This window comes from Malaclemys terrapin, chromosome 1 (assembly GCF_027887155.1).
Source record: "Malaclemys terrapin pileata isolate rMalTer1 chromosome 1, rMalTer1.hap1, whole genome shotgun sequence".
In the NCBI taxonomy this organism is placed as follows: domain Eukaryota; kingdom Metazoa; phylum Chordata; order Testudines; family Emydidae; genus Malaclemys; species Malaclemys terrapin.
In genome coordinates, this window is record NC_071505.1 from 74,656,280 (window position 1) to 74,683,694 (window position 27,415).

At 40.8% G+C, this 27,415-nt stretch overlaps 1 protein-coding gene across 1 annotated transcript in view; it reads left to right on the forward strand.

Moving 5' to 3' along the window:
- The window catches only part of TMTC2 (transmembrane O-mannosyltransferase targeting cadherins 2), a 356,223-nt gene that overhangs the window by 118,564 nt on the left and 210,244 nt on the right, over positions 1-27,415 (forward strand). The window contains 2 exon segments of the mRNA XM_054027472.1: positions 20,339-20,419; positions 20,422-20,909. Of these exon segments, the coding sequence (XP_053883447.1) occupies positions 20,339-20,419; positions 20,422-20,909 (569 nt within the window).

The window sequence follows — 27,415 nt, forward strand, 5'->3', positions numbered from 1 at the left end:
TAAATTGACCATCGATGCATCGATCACTGGATATCGATTCCCCAGTAAGTGTAGACAAACCTGAGGATCTCCATTTCAATTAACGTAACAGTTGACTGATAGTAAGTTACATAGTCTGATGATTTGGAATTCAAGTCAGTTCTTTTATACTTGGACTCTTCTGATTATTAGATTTAATGTATGGGGACTTCAAACTTTTAGAACCAACAAGTTTAATGATGAGCTAGTCTGCTGGTTTCTGGAGACCTACCAGTGCCTGTCTCCATAATAGTCCCAGGGATTGCTTGTGCTGACCAGTCTTATTTACTTCTACAGTTTCTATCTTACAAACTAGAAAATCTCATGTTCTGTTTCAGTGTTGAGAGTGCACAGCTGAATGGGAAATGAGGGGTGCTGCTTAGCACAATTAAAATTTTGGTTTGGCAAACACTCCAAAATGATTGCACACCGAATGCTGGTAAACCATATGTCTTCAACACTTCAACACAGAACAAACTAGTTCTCTTAGCAATGGATCAAATTAATATGCATGCAGATGACCATTCATACCACATTTTTTAGTAGGTGAGATGTGAGATTACTTCTGAGGATAACATCCTCTTGGACTTGTGCATCAAAGCCTTATGCAGTTATTACGAGATGGTAGAACTCACCCTTCGGTACCTTTTGCTGTATTGCAATATGCTAGGAGTGTGGGGGAATTTATGGAAAAATACACAGCTTTTTGATTATTGCAAACAACTAATTTTCTATGAGAGAAATAAATCTGTAAAATTTCAAACAACTATGTAATGAGATTAATAGTGAGTTGCAGAAAGAGAAATAAGTCTTGCAGTGCAAAAGCTGTTTACTTCTTCTGTTGCTCCAAGTTGGTTTTAATATGAAGAAATGCATCCTGCTGTTTTACACACCCTGACAGATTATAATTTTCTTCATTAAACTTTTGATGGCCTGTAATGCTATGGGAGAGAGTGAAGAGACATATTGAAGCCTCCACAATGCAGCCTTCCCTGGCTCTGTAGGTAATACATTTGTACTTCAGTTTATATCAAGATTCATGGGGGGAAGGAGGAGGGGGAACTTGATATCCACTTAAACAAAAGTAGGAGTTTGCTCTCCTCACACTTTAATTATGTGTATTAAATTCCTGTTACTCTCTGGGGGGGACAATCTGTCCAGTCAAGGTCAGATATTATATCCCATTGTCACTTCACTTTCAGCTCATGGGACAGTGGTTTCCCCTATGATCCTTGACTGCAATCAGTGACTGCACTGCACCGTAAGCAGGGCCACAGTTGTCTGACTTGCTGGGGGAAAGAGTATACTGCTTTAAGGAAGGATGGAGAGGGTGGTAGTGGTAGAGAGCCATGGACATGGCTGCAGAACAGGGCTGGCTCCACGCACCAACTCAGCAAGCAGGCGCTTGGGGTGGCCACCGGAGAGGGGCAGCACGTCCGGCTCTTTGGCGGCAATTCGGCGGCGAGTCCCTCACTCCCTCTCAGAGCGAAGGACCTGCCGCCGAATTGCCGCTGAAGAATGAAGCTACTGCTGCCGAAGTGCCGCAGATCACGATCGCGGCTTTTTTTTTGCTACTTTGGGCGGCAAAAACCCTGGAGCCGGCCCTGCGGCAGAAGCAGAACAGGTCTGCTATTGAGGTCTGTATCTTACCATGGTCACAGGGCTAGCTGCACCTCTGTCCCCTTTCATGTCTCTGAGTGCAACTCCTCAGGTGTTAAGCTTTGAGCCTTTACCTACCCCAGGGTAGAATTTCCCAGTTCTCTAAGTCTTAGATTGGACCCTCGGTCACAGTACTCTGTTGATCAGTTGTGCTTACCGTGGAACCTTACAGTTCTGGAACCTGTGGTTCTTTCCTTTGGATGTCTGTGACCAGCGGTATATAATGAAACGATCCTCTTAAACCAAAAGAATGGTTTGTTTTAACAGTAGGAACAAAGCATTGGAGAAAAAGGATTTTAAAGCAGTCTATACACCTGTCTATCTTGCCTAAAGGTTTACCATTCTCTGATAGTAACCTAGGTAGGCCTAAATTCTTCACACAATTCCAGTGGGTCCCTGTGACTTTCTCTGTTACCCCAAACTACTATTTTGCTCTTGAGAGCATATTCCTTTATAAATCTTCCAGAGTTCTTTTGACCTCATCCATTTGCAGGCCTTTTCCTGTCCTGCTACAAACCAGTTTTGTAGGTTAGGGGGGCAAAATTTTCAAAGCTAATATTTCTGTCATTGTCCCTTAACATCTCTCAAGTGTTTGCAGAGAGTTGGCTAGTTTTGAACCATTCTTTTCTTTCCTGCCTGTTTTTCTCCTGGTGAGTTAGACCAATATATCCATACAGAAAACACCCAAATAAAACTAGCAGATTATTAGAGAAGTTCCCAATCCACCACTTTATGTGCAGGACTTACTACTGTTGGTGTTGAGAGGACTAGCATATTGATTTAGCATAGCCTTTTGTGGCACTGTGGATACTTCAACTGCCAGAGAAAGATACAGTACTCTTGGTGTGCTGTTGTTGTGAAAGGTGGATATACTTTAATGTAGCACTAGGGAGCTGAGCCAAAGAGCTTGCAAATGGGTCTGGCTTTTAGTAGAATTGCAAAAGGAGCTTCATGTTTCAGCTAGATACTCCTTAGGAAAAGCTGAACTTGCTGAAAAGTAGCTGTTAATTTTTGTACAGCATCCGAGTTACTACCAGAGAGAAGGTGATAACTGCAAACTGAAGGCTGGCTCTGAGTTGTGGATAGGCAAAAGGGAGGATGGAGTTTCAGCTTCTGAAAACCATGTTGCAACAGGTTTTATGTTAGGACAGCATATTAAACTAAGGTAAGATGTTACAGGAAGATTAATGCTTTATTTCGGTTTCTATAGTTCTGGGCAGGTGTAAACGTGGGGAGAGGAAGACGACGAGAGAGATAATGCTTTAAGAGCAACATTTGTAGACATGTGAATTTATAATATGGAGTATTCGCCAAATTTGTCTAGTCTCTAAATGTAAACTACAGTGGGGCAAAGACTGATTCCAAAACACACGAACAACAGAAACAAAGTTCATGCCTAAAGATGAAAGAAATGAACATGAAGAACTTTCAAACTAACAAACCTAGGCAACTGAACTTGTGCACAACAAATCTATCCTGAACTAGCTGAATTTGGAACACCCCTGTGGTCATGTAACTAGTACAGAAAAATATATCCAGTCAATTGCTCCAGCATGGAATCAGATAGGCTTGTTTCAGAAATTTGCTACTGTGACGGGTTAGATCAGAGAAACCCCCTTGGGAGCTGCCACCCGATGTGCCAAGACTACTTTTGCTCCTGCTTTCCCTGCCAGCTCGGGACCCCAGTACCCGGTCTTGCTGAGCCAGACACACCCGTCAGCTCCAACAAAGTCCCAGGGTCTGAATTACTTGCCCAAAGCTGCAGACTTAACTGAAAGCAGCTTACAGAAGTGTTCTTGTCTTTAACACTCAGATGCCCAACTCCCAATGGGGTCTAAACCCAAATAAATCTGTTTTGCCCTGTATAAAGCTTATACAGGGTAAACTCATAAATTGTTCGCCCTATATAATGCTGATAGAGAGATATGCACAGCTGTTTGCCCACCTAGGTATTAACACATACTCTGAGTTAATTAATAAGTAAAAAGTGATTTTATTAAATACAGAAAGTAGGATTTAAGTGGTTCCAGGTAGTAACTGACAGAACAAAGTAAGTCACCAAGCAAAATAAAATAAAACATGCAAATCTATGTCTAATCATACTGAATACAGATAATCTCACCCTTTGAGGGGTTTCAATAAGTTTTTTCCTCAGACTGGACACCTTCCACACCTGGGCACAATTCTTTCCCCTGGTACAGCTCTTGTTCCAGCTCAGGTGGTAGCTAGGGGATTCTTCATGATGGCTCTCAGAGTTATATTTCATATTTCTAGTTTTAGATACAAGCAGGGCCGGCTCCAGGGTTTTTGCCGCCCCAAGCAGCGGGAAAAAAAAGAAAAAAAAAAAAAAGCTGCGATAGCGATCGGCTGTAGCTCCACTGCGCCGCTTTCTTCTTCGGCGGCATTTTGGCGGCAGGTCCTTCCCTCCGAAAGGGACTGAGGGACCCGAAGAGCCCGACGTGCCGCCCCTTCCCCTTGGCCACCCCAAGCACCTGCTTGCTCAGCTGGTGCCTGGAGCAGGCCCTGGATACAAGAGTGGTGCATTTATACAAATAGGATGATCACACTCAGTAGATTATAAGCTTTGTAATGATACCTTACAAGAGACCTTTTGCATGAAGCATATTCCAGTTACATTATATTCACTCATTAGCATATTTTTATAAAATCATATAGACTGCAACGTCACAGCTACTGTCTCAGATCTGTGCTAATTCATCTCAACTTTGTGCCGTTGCAGTGTTATAGCCATTAAATAGGGTTGCCAGGCGTCCAGTTTTCGACCGGAACATCCGGTTTTCGACCAGGCATTACCCTGGTAGCTCTGGTCTGCACTGCTGACCAAGCTGTTAAAAGTCCGATAGGTGGTGCACCGGGGGCCCCTAGTGCCAGCTCTGCAGCTCCCAATGACTGAGAACCACAACCAATGGGAGCTGCGGGGGTGGTGCCTGTGGGCGTGAGGGCAGCGTGTGGAGCCTCCCTGGCTGCCCATGCGCCTAGGGATGAGGCAGCCACTTCCTGGGAGCCACCGGGACCCTGCACCCTGAACCCCTCCCACACTCTAACCCTCTGCCACAGCCTGGACCCCCCTCCTTCACCCCAGACCCTACATCCCCAGCCAGAACCCACACCCCATCCTGCACTCTGAACCCCTTGGCCCCAGCCCAGAACCCCCTCCTACACCCCAAACCTCTCATCCCCGGCCCCACCCTAGAGCCTGCACCCCCAGCCAGAGTCCTTATGCCTTCTCTGCACCCCAATGCCCTGCCCCAGCCCCAAGCCCTCTCTCGCACTCATAACCCCTCATTTCTGGCTCCACCCCAGAGCTCACACCCCCAGTCGGAGCCCTCACCTCCTTCTGTACTCCAACCTCCTGTCCCAGCCCAGTGAAAATGAGTGAGGGTGGGGGAGAGCGAGCAACGGAGTGAGCAGGGATGGAGCGAGCTGGGGTGGGGCCTCAAGAAGGGGCAGGGGGCTGGGCAGGGGTGTTCAGTTTTGTGAGATTAGAAAGTTGGCAACCCTACCAGTAAGACTGATTTGAAATATGATTTCTGCTAATAGCACTCAAGGTGAACTGAAACTATCTTCCTTTTGTTCACCATCCATAGCTTTTCTAAAAATTTAGGAAGGAATAATTTCAGATTGTCCTGTTTTATGCTTGGAAATCTAAAATTTCTGCTGAAAGACTGAACACTTGCTCCAGGTAAAGTTGATTGCAAACTCCCATGGCTTCACAGGATTGACCCCTAAAGTTTGGCTGTAGCTGTATTTTAGCTTATTCCGTCCATAAATACACAGTGCCAGATTCTGATCTCTGACATTTAATGTAAATCAGGGATTATTACAATGTTAATCTGGATTTGCACTAACATAATTGAAATCAGAATTTAGTTTTATTTGGTCCGATAACCTTTTTTCATTGCATGGCTTTTAATCTAATCTTCATTTATGATAGCATCCAGTAAAAGCCTTTTGAATGCCCTCCAATGGTGGTGGAGGGGGAGGGGGGGTGAAGAAATTTTACTGCATGACTTAGAGTATTTGACTTTCAGAAATGCTTGGTTTTAAATTTAGTTTTGTAAGTTAGCCAGACAAACATACACAGGATGTATGTAATATATTTGTTCCTCCAAATTCAGAATAAACATTAAAATTCATTTCTGATTCATGTACTTAAGGTTATGCGAGTTCTTATGTATACTGCTGAACTGGGTGCTTTTTGACATTTTATTGTAAAGCTCTAAATCCCATTTTCCAAAGTGAGGTAGGCATTTAGGAGTCTGGACCATGCCTAAAACTTAGGTCGACCTAACTACATAGTGCAGAGCTGTGTCCTGTGTGACATAGTTAGGTTAAATAAAAAAATAAATTAATGGAGATATCCTATCTTCTAGAACTGAAAGGGACCTTGAAAGGTCATCGAGTCCAGCCCCCTGCCTTCACTAGCAGGACCAAGTACTGATTTTGCCCCAGATCCCTAAGTGGCTCCTTCAAGGATTGAACTCACAACCTGGGGTTTAGGAGGCCAAGGCTCAAACCACTGAGCTATCCTTCCCTCCCTCCCCGATTGACGTAATCCCTGTTGTAGATGCCGCTAGGTGGAAAGAATTCTTCTATTGACCTAGCTACTGCCTGTCAAGGGGGTGGATTTAGTACAGTGACAGAAAAAAACCCCTCTGTCACTGTAGCAAGTGTCTGCACTATAGGACTACAGTGGTGTGGCTGCCATGCGGCAGCTGTGCCGATATTGTGTTTGTAGTGTAGACATACCCTATGTCCCACTGACTTTCAATGAGAATTGAATTGATACTGTGTATTACTGTTGGGCTGCTCTCCTCTCTCTCCCTCTCTCTCTCTTCTGTTGCTGTCCCCAGTTGCCTTCTTTTCCAGCTGCCAACAAATCCTGGATGCTTGTCTCTTATTAGGCTCCATTAGGAGGAGGAGGATAGCTGTTTACTTATTAGCAGCTTCTAGTGGTCAAAAGGCAGAATTTCAGGCAAATGCCTGCTGCCTTCCTATATAGCTCAGCTGATGTGTGATAATTCGGCTGAAATGTGGGAATGCCTGAGAGAGCTGCCAAATACATCTTTGTCACATGAGATGTGACATATTTCATAGCCCTAGACCCTGGTTGAAAAGGAGTTGGGAAAGTAAAAAAAGAAGTTTTGGAGGTGAATCTGTTTCGGTATTATGAAGTTTGTCTGGCTTTTGTTCTTGACTTACCTAATGTTTGATGATAATTAAGGCTAAGATTTTGTAACAGATATTTTTAGTAAAAGTCACGGACAGGTCACGGGCAATAAAGCCCGTGACCTGTCCGTGACTTTTACTAAAAATATCCATGACAAAATGGGTAGGGGGAAGGGTCCAGCACGCAATGGTTCTGGGGTCCCTGCTGCCTGAAGGCAGTGGGGCAGCTGCAGGGTCCCCACGCGATCCGCGACAGCTGGGAAGCTGCGGGGGCCCCACTTTGGAGCTCCAGAGTCCCTTCGCCTCTTGCGGCGGCTGAGAACTCCCCACCACCCACAGCGGCTGGGAGCTGTGGTGTCCCAGCTGACAGCTTCAGCCCTGCCGCCTCAGGGCTGAAGTCATGGAAGTCTCTGGAAGTCATAGATTCCATGACTTCTGCAATGCCGTGACAAAATCATATCCTTAATGATAATTTCACTTGACCAATATGAACTGGTGCATTTTTGTAGGTAGACCAGGTCTTCCAGGTGCAAACTAACAAAATATAAGCCAGGTTTAAATTAACGTAAGAGAGTGCAACTTTGTGTGTGCAGAGATTTTACTACATTGGTTTAAATTAACATCTTTACTTGAACAGTGCAACTTTGTGTGTAGACCAGGCCTTGGTAATGAAGTGGTTTTTTGGGCAAATAAATACAAGGTTTGAGGAAAGGAGATTATTTTCTGTAAGTAAGCACTTTTTATTCTATTTGAGCTAAGGTAAGTAGACCATGTCTGTGTCCTTGTTGTGCTTTGAGAAGTTTCCTCTATATTCATTTCTACCTCTGTAAGCTCCCATGTATCTCTCATTGACTAGGAATAAAATCCAGGTTTTAGTATCTTTGGGATGTCTGTGGACCAGCCTATTTTAAGCCTTAGCTTACTGAGTGGCAGAGGCTAGTATTTAGAAACAATTATTTGCAATATTCAAGTTTTCTGGAATTTAGTTGCAGCAAAATATTTTGTTTAACTGCAAAACTTTTTGTACAAACAAGGTTACTAAAATTAGGTTTTCAAAATTAATGACTGACACAAATGTATATAAGAGGAACCCCTTTCTCTTAAAAAACAAACAAACAAACAAAAACCAAAAAAAACTCGCAAACTCCTCCCACAGTATACTCAAAAGAAACAGAAACTTGTGTGAATGAGTGACTATTGCTGCATGAATAGCACAGCAAACCTGAACTGTCTCAGCTATTCCTCAGATTTATTTACTTGTTTCAAGATTGGCTGTCTTATGTATGTATAGTCAGTAGGATCCTTGTAAAACAAGGAATTTCTTCATGCCCATCTTATAAATCTAGATAAGAGTCAGCATTTCTTTGTCTGTATCCCTTTAATTGCTGTAGCTATTACTTTTTGGAGCCTTGAAATGCCTCCTATTTTCTTTAATATTTTCTGTTGTTCTGAGTTACTGTATGTAGATGTGGTAAAGTTATTTTTTTCTGAACAAAAATAGGGAAGAGAAATAGTGTAGTGTCATGGTCCACCATAGAACAGTAAATCTAATAAGGCCTGCTGGGCCCACTTTTATCAACTAAAATAGATTTGAAAGGTCAGCGGAAGTTCTAACTATGAATTCTGGCCATGTATCAGGAGCTGGCATTAAATTTTATATCAAAATCTTGAGCTATTTCCAAACTACTGGCTGGCCTGCAAAATGCTGCAAAAGAGTAACCTAAGTGCTCATCATGCAAGAGCTTAATATCTCAGCAGAACAGAATTAGCCATAAAGTATTGTATTGTTTGGGGTAAACACCATGATGAACTGACAGAGAGAGGAGCACAACACATTTTTCTGGTTAAAGAATTTAAATATCTGTTTCAACAAGGTTTCTTAGAGAAAGATTGTGCACAGTAAGTAATTGTGTCTTCTCCCTGAGTTTCTCTAAAACATGAGCCATTCTTCTCCTTACCCTACCTTTATCTGCTACCTCTTGAGAGCAGATTGACAATACCTAGTATCAGAAGATACTTAGTTCTCTCACTACGCCAAATTCATTTCTGCCCTCCACCCCCATCTCTGGATACTAAAGCAGTGCTGTGCTATGCTATGCAGTAGTTTTAATTAGGGCTTCAGATTTCATGTAGTCTTGTGTGGGTGTGTTTTGAGGATGGTTTTTGTATCTGGTTAAAAAACAGGGGATATTTCAGGCACATCAAAGGTTACTACTGAGGCATGATGCCTCTTCAGTATATGGGAGCAGACTCAGAAATTAAATTTAGGTTAGAGTGTACCTGACCTTTCAGAAAGCCTTTGACAAGGTTCCTCACCAAAGTCTCTTGAGCAAAGTAAGCAGTCACAGGATAAGAGGGAAGGTCCTCTCATGGATCAGTAACTGGCTAAAAGATAGGAAACAAAGGGTAGGAATAAATGGACAGTTTTCACAGAGGAGAGAGGTAAATAGTGGGATCCTCCCATGGACCAGTGCTGATAAACATATTCATAAATGATCTGGAAAAGGGGGTGAACAGTGAGGTGGCAAAGTTTGCAGAAGATATAAAATTACTCAAGATAGTTAAGTCTAAAGCAGACTGTGAAGAGTTACAAAGGGATCTCACTTAAGTGGGTGATTGGGCAGGAAAATGATAGATGAAATTCAGTGTTGATAAATTCAAAGTAATGCACATTGGAAAACATAATCCCAGCTAAACATTCTAAATGATGAAGTCTAAACTGGCTGTTACCACTCAAGAAAGCGATCTTGGAGTCATTGTGGATAGTTATCTGAAAACATCTGATCAATGTGCAGCAGCAGTTAAGAAAGCTAACAGAATGTTAAGAACCATTAGAAAAGGGATAGATAATAAGACAGGAAATATCATAATGCCAGTATATAAATTCATGGAATGTCCACAACTTGAATATTGTATGCAGTTCTGGTTGCCCTATCTCAAAAAAGATATATTAGAATTGTAAAAAGTGCATAGAAGGGCAACAAAAATGATTAGGGGTATGGTACAGTTTTCATATGAGGAGAAATTAAAAAGACTGGGACTGTTCAACCTGGAAAAGAAATGACTAAGGGGGACTATGATAGAGGTCTATAAAATCATGAATAGTGTGGAGAAAGTGAATAATGAAGTGCTATTTACACCTGCACGTGAACCACGGGTCACCCAATGAAATTAATAGGCAGCAGGTTTAAAACAAACATAAGCAAGTACTTCTTCATACAACACATAGTCAACCTGTGGAACTTGTTGCCAGGGAGTGTTGTGAAGGCCAAAAGTATAACTGGGTTCAAAAAGAATTAAACAAGTTCAGGTAGGATAGTCCATCAATGGCTATTAGCCAAGATGGTCAAGGACCCAATCCTGAGTGTCTTTAAAACTCTGACTGCTAGAAGCTGGAACTGGATGGCAGGTGATGGATCACTTAATAAATTGCCCTGTTCAGTTCACTCCCTCTGAAGCATCTGGCATGGCCACTGTGGGAAGACAGGATACTGGGCTGGATGGACCATTGGTCTGATCCAGTATGCTTATTCTTATGGTATGATGCAAGAGAAAGAAATGTCCGAACACTTCAAAATTAGCTATTGAAAGGATTATATTTGAAGAGGACAATATTTTATAGAGTATCTCAACCTTTTTGTAACCAAGACATTTTTAACCTTTAGTTATTTAAAGCTTTCAAAGCCTTTTAGTCAAAGAAAATCAATAAACTGCAGCACACTTCTTTAGTGAAATCCAGCTAGTGCCCAACAGCATTCCAGTGTTGTCAGAGGTGAAAGTAAGCCGGTATGTCCCGGTATGGCATACCGGCAAGAGCCGGTGCACTGTACCGGGGCGGCCCGACTTACCCAGGCGGCAATTTAAAAGGTCTGGGGCTCCCAGCAGCGGCTGGAGCCTCAGGCCCTTTAAATTGCTGCCAGAGCCCCGCCGCCGCTACCCCAGGGCTCCGAGGGCTATTTAAAGGGCCTGGGTGGTAGAAGCAGGGAAGTCCTGGGCCATTTAAATAGCCCCCAGAGCCCTGGAGTAGCGGCGGGGCTCCGGCAGCTATTTAAAGGTCCCTGGGCTCCCACTACCTCTACAGCCCGGCCCTTTAAATAGCCCATGGAGCCCTGGGGTAGCAGTGGCAGCTGGGAGCTCTGGCCATGGTTTAAAGGGCCTGGGGCATAGCGGCAGCTGAGCCCTGGGCCCTTTAAACTGCTGCCGGAGCCCCCGGCTGCCGCTGCTACCCCAGTGGCGGAGGGTGAGGGTACTTACCGGTACAGGGTGGTCTGGGGCTGGCTCTGACCCCCCCATCCCCGCCCCTTCCGCCCAATGCCCCGCCCCTTCCGGGGGCCAGAGCCGGCCCCAACCCAGCCCCGTACCGGTAAGTCCCTATTTCTACTTTTACCCCTGAGTGTTGTAAACCTCTGTTTCTGTCACTCCTAAGCCACTCTTCCTTGTTTGGAATAATGCAGAGAGAATTCTTCATTCAAAAAGTTATTTGGAGTTTAGGAACTGGCAATTAATAGGCTACTGGTTACCATCTTACATAGTGGTAATAAAAAAATCAAAGCACAGTTTCTAGAATTCGCAAGTCCATTATGTTTGACAGTTATTTTAATTAATTTCAATTTTTTTCCCCTTCGCATTCTGGAAATGTTATGTCACTCTGAAAGATAATTCTCTTCAAGGGTATTCGGGAATTTGTAAAATATGGAAAGGATACAGCACCTTATACTGTGGTGTTAGACATCACAAGGGGTTATGGCACATTTGTGGAATTGTAACCTTTCTCTATGCATTTTGTTCTTGTCTTTGTATTAATGTTTTGATAGTCTTTGTGAACATGTGAATCTAAATCTGCTCCCTTCACTCTTACAAAGCTATGATTCACGTAGGTCCCAATTCAGGAAACGCCTTCAGCATAGAGCTGTGTGGAAAAACTGATTTATTGGTTTGCTGGCAGTTCCAGAAAATAAAATAAAATTGGGTTTGGGTCAAAGTGAAACTTTTTTTTTTTTTTTTTTTTTTTTTAAATCAGTAGTGAATCAAACAAGTTGGAAACATTTATTTCAGGTCAAATGAAAGGTTTTGTTTGACCCCACCACAAAGAAATTTTTTTTGGGGGGGGGAACTTTTAATAAAAGCAAAGGAAATGAATAATTAGATTCACAAAAGAGGAAGTGGTGGTGATCTCCCCTCTTACAGCCAGTGGTTAGGGCACTCATATAGGAGGAGGAAGACTCAGGTTTGAATCCTTGCTCTGGAGCAGGGATTTGAACACACATCTCATCTGGAATTGAGGAGTGCTCTAACAGCCAAGCTATTGGCTATTCTGGGATGGATGCCTCTCGTGTTGAAAATATTTCACTCTGTGTAAATAATATTCATTGGCACAGGATTGGAACCAGGGTGTCTCCCCCACCCAGGTGAGTGCCCTAGGCACTGGGTCAGAGTCTTTTTCCCAGTCGCTATGGCCCAATGACTATTAGAGAAAAATTATCCCTGGGACATGGAGTATAAGAGGAGCAGCAGCATCACCACCACCTCCTTCTCGACCACCTCCCATTTTGTGAATGGTGCCCAAATCTAGTCTGAAAAAATGGAAATATATTATTTCAGAAATATCAAAATGAATCGTTTTGACATGTATGGATTTTTTTCCCATAGAATGAAACAATTAGCTGAAATAGACACAACTTCACAAAATGTTTCACTTGACCTGACTCTGCATTTTTGGTAACAACTTTCAGATTAAAAATTTGCCCATCTCAGTTTAAGCCTGTGGTTAAGCACTTCGCTGATCTGTGGCTGTTTCTGAGTAAGAATGATCTACAAGGCCCATTGCATGTTGTTTTTTTCAGTTATTGCACTAAGATAAGAGGGTTTGGTATGGAACTACTGTTACTGATGGTCAGGGACTTATCAACACTATAACCATTTTTTACATCTTATTTCAGGGCCCATATACCAGCAACATATTCAGTGCATAGTTCTTACTTCCTGTGTTACATTACACAAGATAAATGATTTCCCTCTTCAGTGTAAGAGTCCTCAGTGTGACATGGGTAAATCTGTTTATACTCATATAAAAGATCCATAGTATTGGCAGACGTTTACTAGGCACAGTATAAAGCAGTAGACTTGATACTGACTTTATTTTTCTATATTGTAAGTTTTTCCTTTTAATCGGATACAAGTATATCTCCGTGAGGAGGGTGGGGTTTAGTACACACACCCCTTGTCAGTATCTCGGATTGGCTAGGTTTGACGGCTCCCTGCCTACTGTGTTGGCTTTTGTGGATCTCAGTCTAAGGGGTCTATCAGTCCCCATTCATTGTATAGGGAGTCTAGGCACCTACCTTAGGCTTTGTGAATCATAGTGTTCCTGTAATTTTCTAGGTGCCTAAGGATTAGGTAGTGTATCACAATGCTTAACTCTTTTTGAGTATTCAGGCCTAAATCCTTAGTGCTTATAGGTACTTAAACATTTGAATGACTCAAGTTTTAATGTGTTGATGCTGGGCTAAGCTGTTAAAACATTATATGCACTTAGAAAATTTTTCTGACTTTGCAGAGTATCAATAACTCTTGCTAGTGGTTTTAGTGGCAGCGGTCTGACTTACAGGATTCCAAAAGGATCTCAGGAATAAAGAAATGGAGCTTTACCAGTACAGAATGTTGCTAGACTTTTGTCTGTTTGACATGAGCCCAAGTGGGACAACAGCCTCTTGCATGTATTTAGGTGTTCTCCTTTTGGTAAAAATGTGTTCTGTACTTCAAATACTGATGTTCATTTTAAACATATGGGGACCATTAGCAATGTTAAAGCTGGACACATGGTTTAATGTGTTAAATCATTTTAAAATGTCACATCTGTTTTTTACCCTGGTGATAACACCTGGATCAGTTTAGCACTAGCATATACATTTAGGACATATATAGCTGTTAATTTAAAAAACATCTGTTGATTTTTGTGAGTGTGAACTATTGGATCTTTCACATTCTTGGAGTTTGTTGAAACAGTCTTATCTGAAACATGCTTGTGCTCCTAGGTGTGCACAGATACAGGCAAATAAATATTCTATAGCTGGTGCTAGAGATTTTTTTTTGGTTTGGATGGGGAGATAGGAATTGTTTTGCCATCAGAGCTTTTGTCTTTATCAGACTTCCATTTTCAGATGTGTTGATGGCTGACTATAAGAATTTTTTTTTCAAAACCAATCCATTTTGATACTATGAGTAAGACATCCCACTCTCCTGGGACGTCTGAAATGGGCAGGCATTAAAAATTGAAGAAAGTAGGTTCTCTAACAAGTCTGCAAATCTTGTCTGTGGCTGGCTGAAAGTAAAAATGCCAGTTGTGTTGGAGCTTTGAAAAACGACTTCCCCTGTGACCCGGTGCCTTTTAGAGAGAACAGAGTTTACAGTTCTTTTTCAGAGCGGTGAATGGCTTTTGGAGTTTCTCTTATTATTCCCATTAGCAATATTGGACCAATCTGCAGGATATAACCCAAAGGAAAACTATTAGTACGAGAGGGGGAGAAGACAGTGCTAATGTGGCATTTTGTAGTTTCTTTTATCCCAGAATCTTTCCCAGAGCCAACAATTAATACTACTTTCTATCTGTGCAGAACTCAGAATGTTGTGAGTGCAGGAGCCATTATAGGGAACATGTCAGCAGTGCTTTCCAAGGTGTGAAGAAGAGCTGCTCTTACAATTGCTCTTGAATTGGTTACTCAGTGGGGGTAGCAAAATTAACAGTTATTTCTTTGCTTCCTAATTTAATACAAATAACAATTAATTTTCAAATATCAAAACAAAAAACAAATGAAAAAGCTTGCTTATTAGTCTCCTTTAGGGTTTTTTATTTGGGGGAATTGATAAGATATAATGCAAACTATACATGCACAGCTGTAAGTATAAGGGGAATTGGTATAGCGAATGTCCTTGCAGCTCAGTCCTGCAGTGGTGATCTTAGGTGCTGTAGTTTTTGTCCATTTGTCCTTTTTGGCACATGCTATGATGTTTGTTTGTAGGTACCCTATTGACTTAAAATGGGAATTAATGAGAATATTTAGAAATAAGAATAAATATCTAGAATTGTGTTTCTCCTTTTCTCTTGCCCACTTTCGAATTTCGGGACAAGTGTTTTCAGGCCTCTGAGTGAGGATTATAATCTCTTCCTTTATTCAGGTCTGTTCATTTTCCCCCACTCTTTCTTTTGCCGGCCTCTTCTTGCTAGTGAGTTCCTGTTATGATCCCTCACTTTTTATCACTTGCACCTTTTAATAGGAGTTTAAGAGAAGCAGCTTTCTCTGAGAATATCACCAATGCCATTCCATAAAATAATTATACCTGTAGTGTAAGAGCCATAGACTTTCAACTCTTTCTTCAACTGTGTTCAGGTTTAAGTTATCATCTGCAAAGTGCCTCATTTCTAATGAATAGACTGTTTGGGTAACCCAGACCCTACCATCACTGGGGTCTGGATTGCCTTACTGTATGATTATTAAGTTTGAGCCACTGATTGTTCTGAATTGTGCAGTTGAAAGAAATCTGGAAAACTTCCAGAATGGTCAGACAAGATCAACTGATGAAAAAGTAAATTTGCCTCTTGAAACCTTACTAAGCTATTATGATGTGAACTGATTATTTTCTTTCCTAGGATTGAGAGTCCATAAGTCTGTTTCATGGAAGCACAGAAAGTCGCTGCCACTTCGTGGAACATTTTTTAAAAAAAAATACTTCAGCTTAGTTTAAAATTCACATTTCTTTCCCATTTTCCTTTACCTATTCTCCTTTTAGAGGGTGGTATTGGAGAATACTTTCTCAATGAGCTCTGGGGATTATGTACTCTATGGATGTTTGTATAGTATAGTCTATCTTTAGACAGCAATAGTGAAATTTCCTATTCCTTGCTTTTTAAAATTTGAAGTTTGCAATATGCCTTAGTACTGCCTGGTTCTTCTGATGTTTATATGGAAATTGTATTCCTGCATCCTTTTGTGCAATGAATGACAAAAATCTTGGCCAAGAATGTTTTTTATTAGATTGCATAATATGAAACAGTAGTAGCTGAATGCTAGCCAGTGCCTATAGGAGACTGCCTCTTTGCTGTAGGACACTTAACTTTTGTTCAATTGTGTTTCCTCACACTCCAGAGCATGAACAGAGTCCTCTTTACTTGTAAACAGTTCAGAAAAAAATAATCCGAGGGAATGCATTTTTGTCAGTACTATAGATTTTGGAGCAGAGAGAAGACAGACTGTGATATGACTTAAACCATCAAGTAAATGCTATGGAACCAGCAAGTTCTATGTTTTTTTTATGACATTTACTTGAAAATGCTAGAATATGCTATCTTGCTTGCATGCACTGCAGCTCTCCTGAAACTTCAGAGATGTCAGGATTTTATATCTAAGCAGAGTGTGATCAATACTGTACATAAAATTTTAAATCAAGGCTTGCAGATAAAGAGCTCTAACCTGGAAAGGGTTAGAGTTATGACAGATTTGTTGCTAGGTCTGTAAAGAATTACTTGAGTGACAGTGGTTTTGGACTGCACACTACGTGCTTCTTTGCAAATATGAGACAGGTATGGTTAGTTTCTGGAGGGAAGGAGAATATGGGTGACGTGTCTAGTTGAGAAGGGAGGTCTTTACCTCCTGAATGAATTTGTACCCTACGTCACTCCATATTGGGGGGGGGAGGGATAGCTCAGTGGTTTGAGCATTGGCCTGCTAAACCCAGGGTTGTGAGTTCAATCCTCAAGGGGGCCACTTGGGGATCTGGGGCAAAAATCAGTACTTGGTCCTGCTAGTGAAGGCAGGGGGCTGGACTCAATGACCTTTCAAGGTCCCTTCCAGTTCTAGGAGATGGGATATCTCCATTAATTTCTAAATGTAGCTGATCTATCGGGAAAGTACTGTGTTGTACAGGGTTATGTTATTCCTGTGTATTGATGTCATAATCATTTAATGACTTTATTTAAAACTATTACTTATATGGTTTTAATAATGGTGTTTATCATTGTTTTCAGAAAGATGACCAAACCCCCACACATACACATTCTGCCTGAGTTAGGGCAGTGGCAGTTGAACTGCCACTTTATCTTTTGGGGTTTCTGCCTAGGAGAATATATTTAACTATTAAAGGGGCTTCCATACTCCATCAGTGTATCTTTCAATCACTCGTAGCCATGCTCACTGGGATTTATCTGTGCCAGTGCTGCCATCCCCATATAATCTATATGTCAGCCAAGGCCTTGAACTTTGTTATCCCAAAGAATAGTTTTAATTCTATCTAGCCCCAAACATGCTCCATTCTCCCGTGAATTTCCGTTCCTCTGTTGGTTGCTCTCAAAGCTGTTATCGCCAACTGTGAAATCACAAACAGAGGCTCTATTAAGATTTCCGAAAAGGAGTAAAGAGCAGGAGCAGATAAAAACAAATATTATCCCCTCCCTTTCCCAATCCCCCAAAATAAAAACGTCCTCTATTAGTAGTAGTGAAAGGAAAAAGTGTTTGTGGGGTTGGGAAAACAAACACAGGCAACCTGATCCATGGTAGAAGCAGAACTCAAAATGAAAAATGTAAAGTGTTTTAAGCGGCATCACCAGATCTTTAAAGGATTTATGGCGACCTCTTCATAACCTCCATACGTGCAGAGACAAAAGGACATGCAGACAGTAAGCATGTCTAAAGGCATTAGAGGAATGTGCTTTAGACAATGGAACTGCTGAGCTACATGGCATTTAGAGTATTTGCACGGAGTTGCTACAGTTTAGCATATAAGCATTTTTTATTAAAGAAATGTGTCACTCTCACACACAAGTCCCTTAAAATAATGGGATAAAAATAAGATGGCCTATATGAGACTCTTGAGATCACTTTTTATATTTTTCCAGCTAAAGTGTCTGTTATATCCTTTCTAATGCAGAAAAGGACTTCAGCTTCAACATTTACTTTCAGATCTGAATTTCAGGCCTTTCCTCTCTGCTGTCTAAATTTAAAGACTTGATTTTGGCCAGTCTCTCTAGTGCGTGTCCATGTGTGTCCATGTGGAAGGAGTGAGTATGGAAAAACATAATGTTGTATCTCTGTGTTCCATGTTGAAGAAGAAGAACCTTCTCGTCATAGTGTTCTAGTAACTCTTTTCTCAACGTATTGGGTAGAATACTGGCCCCTTTGAATTCAGTGGGAATTTGTCCATCATCTTCACAGATTCATAGATTATAAAGCCAGATGGGATGTTTTTGATCATCTGACCTGCATAACACAGGCCATAGGACTTCCCTGAATTAAATCTGGTTTGAACTAAAGCATTTCTTTTTAGAAAAAAAAATTCAGTTTTGATTTAAAAGTTTCTTGTGATGGAGAATCCATCACAGTCCTTAATACATTGTTCCAGTGATTAATTATCCTCACTGTTAAAAAGGTATACCTTATTTCCAGTCTGAATTTGTCTAGCTTCAACTTCCAGCCACTGAATCTTGTTTTACCTTTGTCTGCAAGACTGAAGATACCTCTTATCAAATTTCTGCTCTTCGACAAGTCACCCCTTAAGTTTCTCTTTGTTAAGCTAAATAGATTGAGCTCCCTTAGGCTCTCACTGTAAGGCATGTTTTCCAATTCTTTAATAATTCTCTTGATTCTTCTTTGAACCCTCTCCGATTAATCAACATCCTTCTTGAATTGTGGACACCAGAACTGGACACAGTATTCCAGTAGTGGTCACACCTGTGCCAAATAGAGGTTTTATAACCTGTCTATTCCTTCTTGATATTCTCCTGTTTACACTTCCAGCCACCTCACTAGATCTTTAGGCCACAGCATCACACTGGGAGCTCATGTTCAGTTGATTATCCACCATGACCCCCAAGTTTTTTTCAGGGTCACTGCTTCCCAGAATAGAGTTCGCCATCTTATTAACTATGGCTGTTAAATAAGACTACAGTGGAGCTAGGATTCCATCCCTTCTCTTTAGAGAGCAGGGCACTTTAAAAATGGGTTTTTACAAATTGTGAAGCATGTCAGTGAAGTAAAAGGCATATCCATCTGCTCCTTTGCTCTGGGGTGTTCTCTAACTGTGCCATGTCACTGGAAAGAACTGTGAAGTGATTTTTCAGTCCACTGGTGCACGTGTTTTCCACAATATATTGCAGCCTCTTGGTGAAAATAAATGTGATTTGGCAAATGAATTGCATTTGTTGTGGCCTCTTTGTGCCATATGATGTTTTTGGTAAATGTCTGGGCTTATTTGTTGTATTTAGTCCCAGTTGGAAAGGTAGGCCCTGACACAGGTGGCTCTGTAACTAGCAAATCTGAACACAGAGAGACTATCCCTGACTACGTGTTTGTGCAGCTCCTAGTACAATAGAGCTTCAACCTGATTGGACTCTAGGTGCTACTGTAATATAGATGTTTAGTAATAATAATAACAGTGTCCATTCTGTATTTAGTAGTTAAAACAAGGCATCTTGAAACAAGAATTTTATAAAGATTGTTTTACATATGGGGGCAAGCTATTATTTGAACACTGGACATCTATTTAAGCTGTGTGGGTCTAAAACCTTCTCCCATATTGTGATTTGTTAACACAGATTATAGAATTTGTAAGAATAAATAGTTTTGCAAATGTTATGGTGGACAGGTTTCTACTGAGCTGAATGTAGACATACAGACCGCAAATGGATAAAACTAAGCTCTTACACTAAGTTTTACTTTTACAGTAAGATAGTCACAGCATAGAATTCATAGAGTAGTACATCTTAAAATGTAAAATATATATCTTTTATAAATTTAAGATATTCGAAGAAAAGGTGGAATTGTATCCTTAACATACTCTGTCTTCTGGCCACACCTAAGGCATTCTCTGAGCATTCTATGTCAGGCAAAATATATACAGGAAAGTCTATGAACGGGCCAATGTAGCAGCACAAAATATGCATATGTCTAGTGACTTCATGTAGTTATTGTTCATCCATGACATTCAGAATCATTCTAACATCTAAATTAAAATTTGAGTATGAAAGGCCAGCTGGGGTTTTAATTCTGAATTGCTCGAGGATCAGTTGTTTCAACAATGTTTGTCAGTTTGTCAGTTTTTCATATTTCTTTTACATTTTAATTATAACCCATCAAATCTTAAGCGATTGCTCATGGGCTAGACTCAGATGAATGTCATTGAAGGGTGTTTTATTTAATGGCTTCAGCATAACATCTGTTTCTAATGTTTTAAAAGCCAATTTATATGGAAATTTATTTTAGAAAAAGTCAATAGATACAGACACTTTTAACACCTCTTGTACTCTAGTAAAAATTCAGAACTCAAAGTAAAATAGCATTGATATAATGCCATTTTCTTGCTTGCACAACATAAAGAATAACGAAACAAGGATCTTTTTGCATTGCCGTAGCAATATGATTGTATCTTCTCAGTTGTCTTTTTGACTGTTTGATTCATTTCTTTCTTTTTATTTTTTTAATAGCCGAGCTATCAAGACAAACCAGGATCTTCTGCCAGAAACCCCCTGGATCCACATATTCTACAATGATTTTTGGGGAACTCTCCTCACCCACAGTGGGAGTCACAAGTCCTACCGTCCTCTCTGCACGCTCTCCTTTCGCATTAACCATGCCATTGGAGGCATGGATCCTTGGAGCTACCACCTTGTAAATGTCCTGTTACACGCTGCAGTCACCGGGCTTTTCACAAACTTCTCCAGAATCTTGTTTGGGGATGGATATTGGACCTTAATCGCAGGCCTGCTGTTTGCGTCTCATCCCATCCACACTGAAGCAGTGGCAGGAATTGTGGGGAGGGCTGATGTTGGAGCCTGCTTCTTTTTTCTGCTCTCATTGATGTGTTATGTTAAACATTGCTCTACAAGAAGCTACTCAACCAGCGCTTGGGGCTGGATCTTGGGGACAGGACTCTGTGCTGGCTGCAGCATGTTGTGGAAGGAGCAAGGAGTGACTGTTCTAGCAGTTTCAGCAGTTTATGACGTCTTTGTGTTTCACAGGCTGAAAATGAACCAAATCATTCCTTCTATATATAAAGTAAGTGACTCTCTGCACACCTTAGTTATTTGTTTTATAAAGCAGCAGTCACTAAATTAATCAGATGCCAACTTTATCTTCCGGTATAGCTTATCAGGGATGTCAGCCCTCTGCGAAATATGCACAGATGCCTTATCTTGAAAGTATAATTAAAACCATTCAGTAAATATTTTTTTTGTATTAGTGCCTGGCATTTAAACCATGTGGTATTACCCATCTTTTCATGCTGGGGATGTATTTCATTCATTTGCTCCCATCTCTTCCAATCTTCCCACTCTGTTTACCATCTAGTTCTTGGTATTTAGCTCCTTTTGGCATGTTGTTATCTCCTTGTATCTTGTCAATTCAGTTTACTGTGGTTGAATATGCAAGTACATCAGCTGATATAAATCTACAAGCCTCCCTGAAGCAAAGAGAGAGCACTTAATGTTCAGGTTCAACAGAAATGCACAAGACCTGAATTTAGGGCTCTGGCATACTTTTCCCCCAGTAGGAGCTGCCATGCAGATCTATTACAACCTCCTCCAGAAGAAATATTTCTCAGAATGGAACTAGTGGCTCACAAGCAAAACAGAGAAGCCTCCTCTGTTGTTTGCATTACAGCAGTGCCTAGAAGTCCCATCTGAGACCAGGGCTCCATTGTGCTTGGCGCTGTACAGAGTAAGAGAAAAGCTGACCAAATTTTTTTCTGATGGATCAATTTCCCATTGGAAAATGCAGATTTGAAAATATCAAAACATTTCATGGGAACATATCAGTTTCACCATTTTTAATGGTAAATTATCAAAATGTTTAGTTCCATGAGGTCAAAGCACTTCGTTTTGACATCTGATATTATAAAAGTCTAAATGAAGCCCTTCACCCCTATTGAAATGAATTACTTTGGAAATTTCGTTTTGTGGGAAATTTTGAAATTTCAACTTCTTGTTTCAATTCAAGACAAAAAGAAATTCTGAAATGCTTGACTTTCCCACAGAATGGAAATTCTAAGTTTTAATCAGCTCAATTTAAGAGACAAGTCCTAGCCTTGATGAGTTTATGATGACATGGCAGACAAGAGGTGGTCACCCAGCAGTCTTCTGCTAACCTGGTGTCAACTTACTAACTAATGTCAACTTACTTTAAACACTTTGTTTACTCAGGTGTTTGCCTGAGAATGTAAGAACACTTCTGAGCACAGTTGCCAACTTTCACATGGTAAATAAGTACCCCGACTTTCATAATAAGCCAAAAATCAAGCTAATCCCATTTCAAAACAAGGCAATCCCTAAGAACCCCAACACTCTATGTGACTAGATCCCTCTGGCGTGCAGTCTGGGACTGTGGTGGGCCCGCTGTGTACCCCGACTCTCTTACCCCTCCCCCCCACCTTGCCCCTGCTTGCGAGGAGCTGATCAAAAAAGAAGAAGCAACAAGCTACAAGCCAAAAACTAGCCAACAAGCAACTCACAAGCCAGTTAAACCAAAAACAAGCCCAATTTTTGTGTTTTTTTCCGTGGGTTTGGCATGTCTGCTTGAGAGCCAATGAACAAATAGCATGAGTACACTAAATAGTGACTTGTGTGGAAAAAGAAAATGTGTATGTGTATTTAACTGCAATTTGCATTTTAAAGTTATATGGTGGTATTTTTCAAACATTTGGTACATAATCCTGTAGTCATGTTTGAAAATCTCGCTCATTATCCATAAAAGCAAATGAGGGATAAAACTCTATTTTTATTCCTACTGTGTACATATTTCCTAATATGTCAAATTTGAAATACATTTTGTTGATCTTCCTATCTAAACTAAACCACAAGCCCTTTTCTCGTCTTATGATCAAAATCCTCTCATGGATCCTTCTCCAAATTCGGTCTTCCCACCTGAACTGAAGACAAGCAGTTGATGTTTGGGTCCACGGAATAACTAACATTAGGACAGTCAAGAGGAGTCAAGATGGAAACAAATGCAGTTTTAGGCAGGAGATTTGCTGCTCAGTTCTATCCCATCTACTCCAGCTTTGTATCTTGCAATTTATTTCCTTTCCCTGAGTGGAGGATTACATATTTACCGTAGAGGTATCAAGTCTTTGTATTATTTTTTGTTAAATTTATGTTGTTTTTTGGCAAATAACACTGAGGCGGTTGTTTTTGAAGATTTACACCACATGCACAGGGAACATGGCTCTGGCAGCACTTCTCAGGAGAGGAGAAGGCCACGGCTGGGTTGCTGCTATGTACAGTGCTTTTTCAGGAGCACATGAGGAAATAAATCTGGATTATGAGACGTTCAGACCTGAATCCAATCCTCCTTAAAACCTGTGTGTTTGGGGACAGGTCTACCACCCACATTCTTCAACCTGTGTATTGAGTGGGATGCCCCTCCAACAGCCTTGCTCTTCTGAGTCAACTCTTATACCTATAGAGTATGAGAGTTGTGATGTCCTTACCACGCTGGTGCAAATAAACAGAAAGCACTCTGATGCATTGCCAAACTTGCTCTGTCAGCATCTGAATTATCATTTGAAATAAATCTATAAAACTAGATAAATATAGATGTGACTTTGAGGTGTCCAACGTGATGATAGTAGTAGAACTATTGACTTTTTGTAAATATGGTTAAGTTGTCACTGTCCTAAAACTTATTCTTCCTTCACTGTCTGCGATCCATAATGCCTGACTTCTTTGATGTTTGGTTCTCTCTTCCTGTGTACTGGCTTCTGTTTTGGTATTATTAGCAAATTCAGTCACAAATTAATTTAGACTAAAACTCCAGGCAAAGGCATGAAGCAGTGGTACTGGTTGCAGGGAGAAACTTGGGTATTTTGTGTTTCAAAAAAGCCTCTGGACAACACACACTTATCCTGAACTGGGTGACAACTATTAGGCAGTACCACTATTGGAAGACTGAATGCTTCTTGATTTCAAATCTCCAAGTGGAACACAATTTGGGTGAAAGTGATCATGAAATGATGGATTTCACGAGGAAGAAAATCTAAGGGATAATGAAGTTCAGGAGAGCTGGCAGTTTCTCAATGAGAATATTAAATGCACAACTACAAACTAATCCAGTTCAAAGGAAAGATAGGAAGAATGGTAAGAGGCCAATAAACTTCCATCAGGAGCTCTTTAGTGACCTGAAAATCAAAAAGAAACCCTAAAAAAAAAAGAGGAAACATGGACAAATTGCTAAGAAGGAGTACAAAAGTATAGCACAAGCATGTAGGGAGAAAATCAGAAAGGCAAAGACACAAAATGAGTAGCACCTAGCAAGGGCCATAAAAAGCAATGAGAAGAGGTTATTTAAATACAATAGGTGCAAGAGAAAGACAAAGGAAAATGTAGGTCCTCTACTTAGCTTGGAAGAAGAGCTAATAACTGATGACATCCAAAAAAGGCTGAGCTGTTTAATACTTGTTTTGCTTGTCTTCTCTAAAAAGGTAAATTGTGACCAAATACTTAACACAATTAATATTAACAATGAGGGAGAAGGAACAAGTCAAAAGAGGGAAAGAACAGGCTAAAGAATATTTAGGTAAGTCAGATGTATTCAAGTTAGCAGGCCCTGATGAAATTCATCACAGGGTATTTAAGGAACTAGCTGATGCAATCTTGGAGCTGTAAGCAATTATTTTTGAGAACTCATGGAGGATTGGTGAGGTCCCGGATGACTGGAGAAGGGCAAACATGTTTTTTAAAAAGGGGAGCAAAGAGGACCTTCGATACCTGGAAAGGTATCGGAACAAATTTATTAAGCAATCAATTTGTAAGTTCCTAGAGGATAATAGGGTTATAAGGAATAGCCAGCATGGATTTGTCAGGAACAAGTCATGCCAAACCAACCTAAATTCCTTCTTGGACAGGGTTATGGGCCTATTGGGTGGGTGGGAAAGCAGAAGATGTGTTAGATCTTGATTTTTAGTAAGACTTTTGACACTTGACATTCTCAGAAGCAAACTAGGAAAATGTGGCCTAGATGAAATTACAAAAAGGCACATGCCCAACTGGTTGAAAGACCATAAAATAACCTTAAGAGTAGTTATCAATGGATCACTTTCAAACTGGGAGGGCTTACCTAGTGTGGTCCCTTTGGGGGTCTGTCATAGGTCTGGTACTATTAAATATTTTCCATTAATGATTTGGATAATGGAGTGGAGAGTATGCTTATAAAATCTACATATAACACCACACTGGAAGAGGTTGCAAGCACTTTGAGGACATGATTAGAATTCAGAATGATCTTGACAAATTTAGAGAATTGGTCTGAAATTAATAAGATGAAATTCAGTAGAGACAAGTGCAAAATACTACATTACGAAGGAAAAATCAAATGCACAAATACAAAATGGAGAATAACTGTCATGGTGATGGTGGTGGTGGAGATGCAGTAAAGGATCTGGGAGTTATAGTGAATCAGAAACTGAATATGAACCAAGAATATGATGCAGTTGCAAAAAAAGACTGATGTCATTCTGGAGTTTATTAACAGGAGTGTTATATGTCAGACACAGGAGGTAGCTGTCCTGCTCTATTTTGGCACTGGTGAGGCCTCAGCTGGATTGTATCCAATTCTGGGCACCACACTTTAGGAAGGATGTGGACAAATTGGAGACAGTTCAGAGGAGCGCAATAATAAATCTGACCTATGAAGAAAGGTTTAAAAAAAACTAGGTATGTTTAGTCTTCAGAAAAGAAGACTGAGAAGGGACCGAATACATCTTCAAATATGTTAAGGGCTGTTCTAAAGAGGACAGTGATCCATTGTTCTCCATGTGCACTGAAGGTAGGATAAGAAGTAATGAGCAGGGGAGATTTAGGTTAGATATTAGGAAAATGTTCCTAACTATAAGAAGCTCTGGAATAGGATTCCAGAGGAGATTGTGGAATCTCCCTCACTGGAGATTTTTAAGAACAATTTGGACAAGTTCCCGTCAGGGACGATATAGATATATTTGGTCCTGTTTCAGCTCAGGGGTCTGGACAAGATGATTGGTTGAGGTCCCTTCCAGCCGTGCATTACTATGATTCTGTGATTATGAAGAAGTAGAAGCAGCTCTCCATACTACTACTTGGAAGCTCCCCAGAGAGAGCACAGTTTGATAACTATTGATTGATTTTATTTCCATTTTGTTTGGCATCTCTGGACTCATATATAGAATGTATTTATTTATTGATAGTTTGCAGTAACCATATTGAGGTAATGTCAAAACTCCCCCATATAAGTCCCAAACCAAAACTTTCCTACAGATCTCTCATGCACTTCTAAATGTTAAAGAAGAAAAAAAGTCTATCTAACTATGTATTTATCTGGATCCCATCACTATGAAGCCCTGAAATACTCCAATCTTAACTGAATTTAACTTTCAGCATCTCCAAGAGAAAAGGTAAATAAGGAGCTGAAACATGGAGAGACTAAGCAATTTGCTCAGGATCACATGAGCAGTCAGTGGGAAAACCTGAAACAGAATCTTGGTCTCCTGAGTCTCCATCCCATGCCTTAAGCAACAAGATCATCCTTTAGATCACAGAACTGGAAGTCAGGAAATCTGGCTTCTTTTCCCTTTGCCTTTAACTTTCTATGACTTAGGTTAAGCCAACAAATCTCTGTACCTCAGTTTCCCCAGCAGTAAAAATGGGGAAAGTACTTCCCTATTTGAGTGTGGTGCTGATTAGAAATCCATGGCTTCAGCAGAGCACAGATACTATTATGAGTGCCATAGGAATGTATACGAATAAATAAAAATAAAATAAAACCAAACCATTTGAATGCTGTGTAAAAAAAAATGCACCTCTTCCTTATTTAGTATCCTCACGTACTTCTTTAAGCAGCTCTGATTTGTGTCCCTCTCTTCAGGAAGATTGCTGCTTGAGCAGCAGCTTCCTCAGCACCAGAGAAACTTCCCTTCAGCCACCTAAACTCCCAAGTGGGCTCCTCAACAGCTAATATCCCTGTTTCTCCTGAGAGGCTTAAATTAGAGACATTTTCTATTTACCTTTCAGGGTTTTAATTTCTTTTTTTATAAACAACTTGCATTTTATAAGAATACATTGTCATGGAAGATGAATGGCATGTCATGGATACTGGGAGTATCTTCGCAGGCTTGAGCAGCAGCTGCCTTTTATCTTCTGGAAGCTGTCAGTCTCCTCAGCTGCTGTTCGATAGCTTGTCTGTGCTCTTCTGCTCGCCAGTTCTGGAGCAGGAGCTTCACTTCTATTGAAGGCCAGCAGGGCCCTCTAGTTCTGGTTCCTGAACACTGTATGGGAGTTAGGGTATGTCTACATTGCATGGGGTGTGTGATTGCAGTATGTGTGGATATACCTGAGCTAGCTTTAATCTATCTAGCTCAGGTGCTGATAGCAGTGCAGCTCTGGCTTCAGCATGATCTAGCTGCCTGAGTGAGTACCCAGGGTTCCAGGCAGGCTTGTACAGCCCATGCTGAAGCTATGCAGCCATGTCTTCACTGCTGTCGTTACTTGAGCTAGCTAGATCAGAGCTAGCATGGAGCTACACGAGCTGCAGTCATTTCC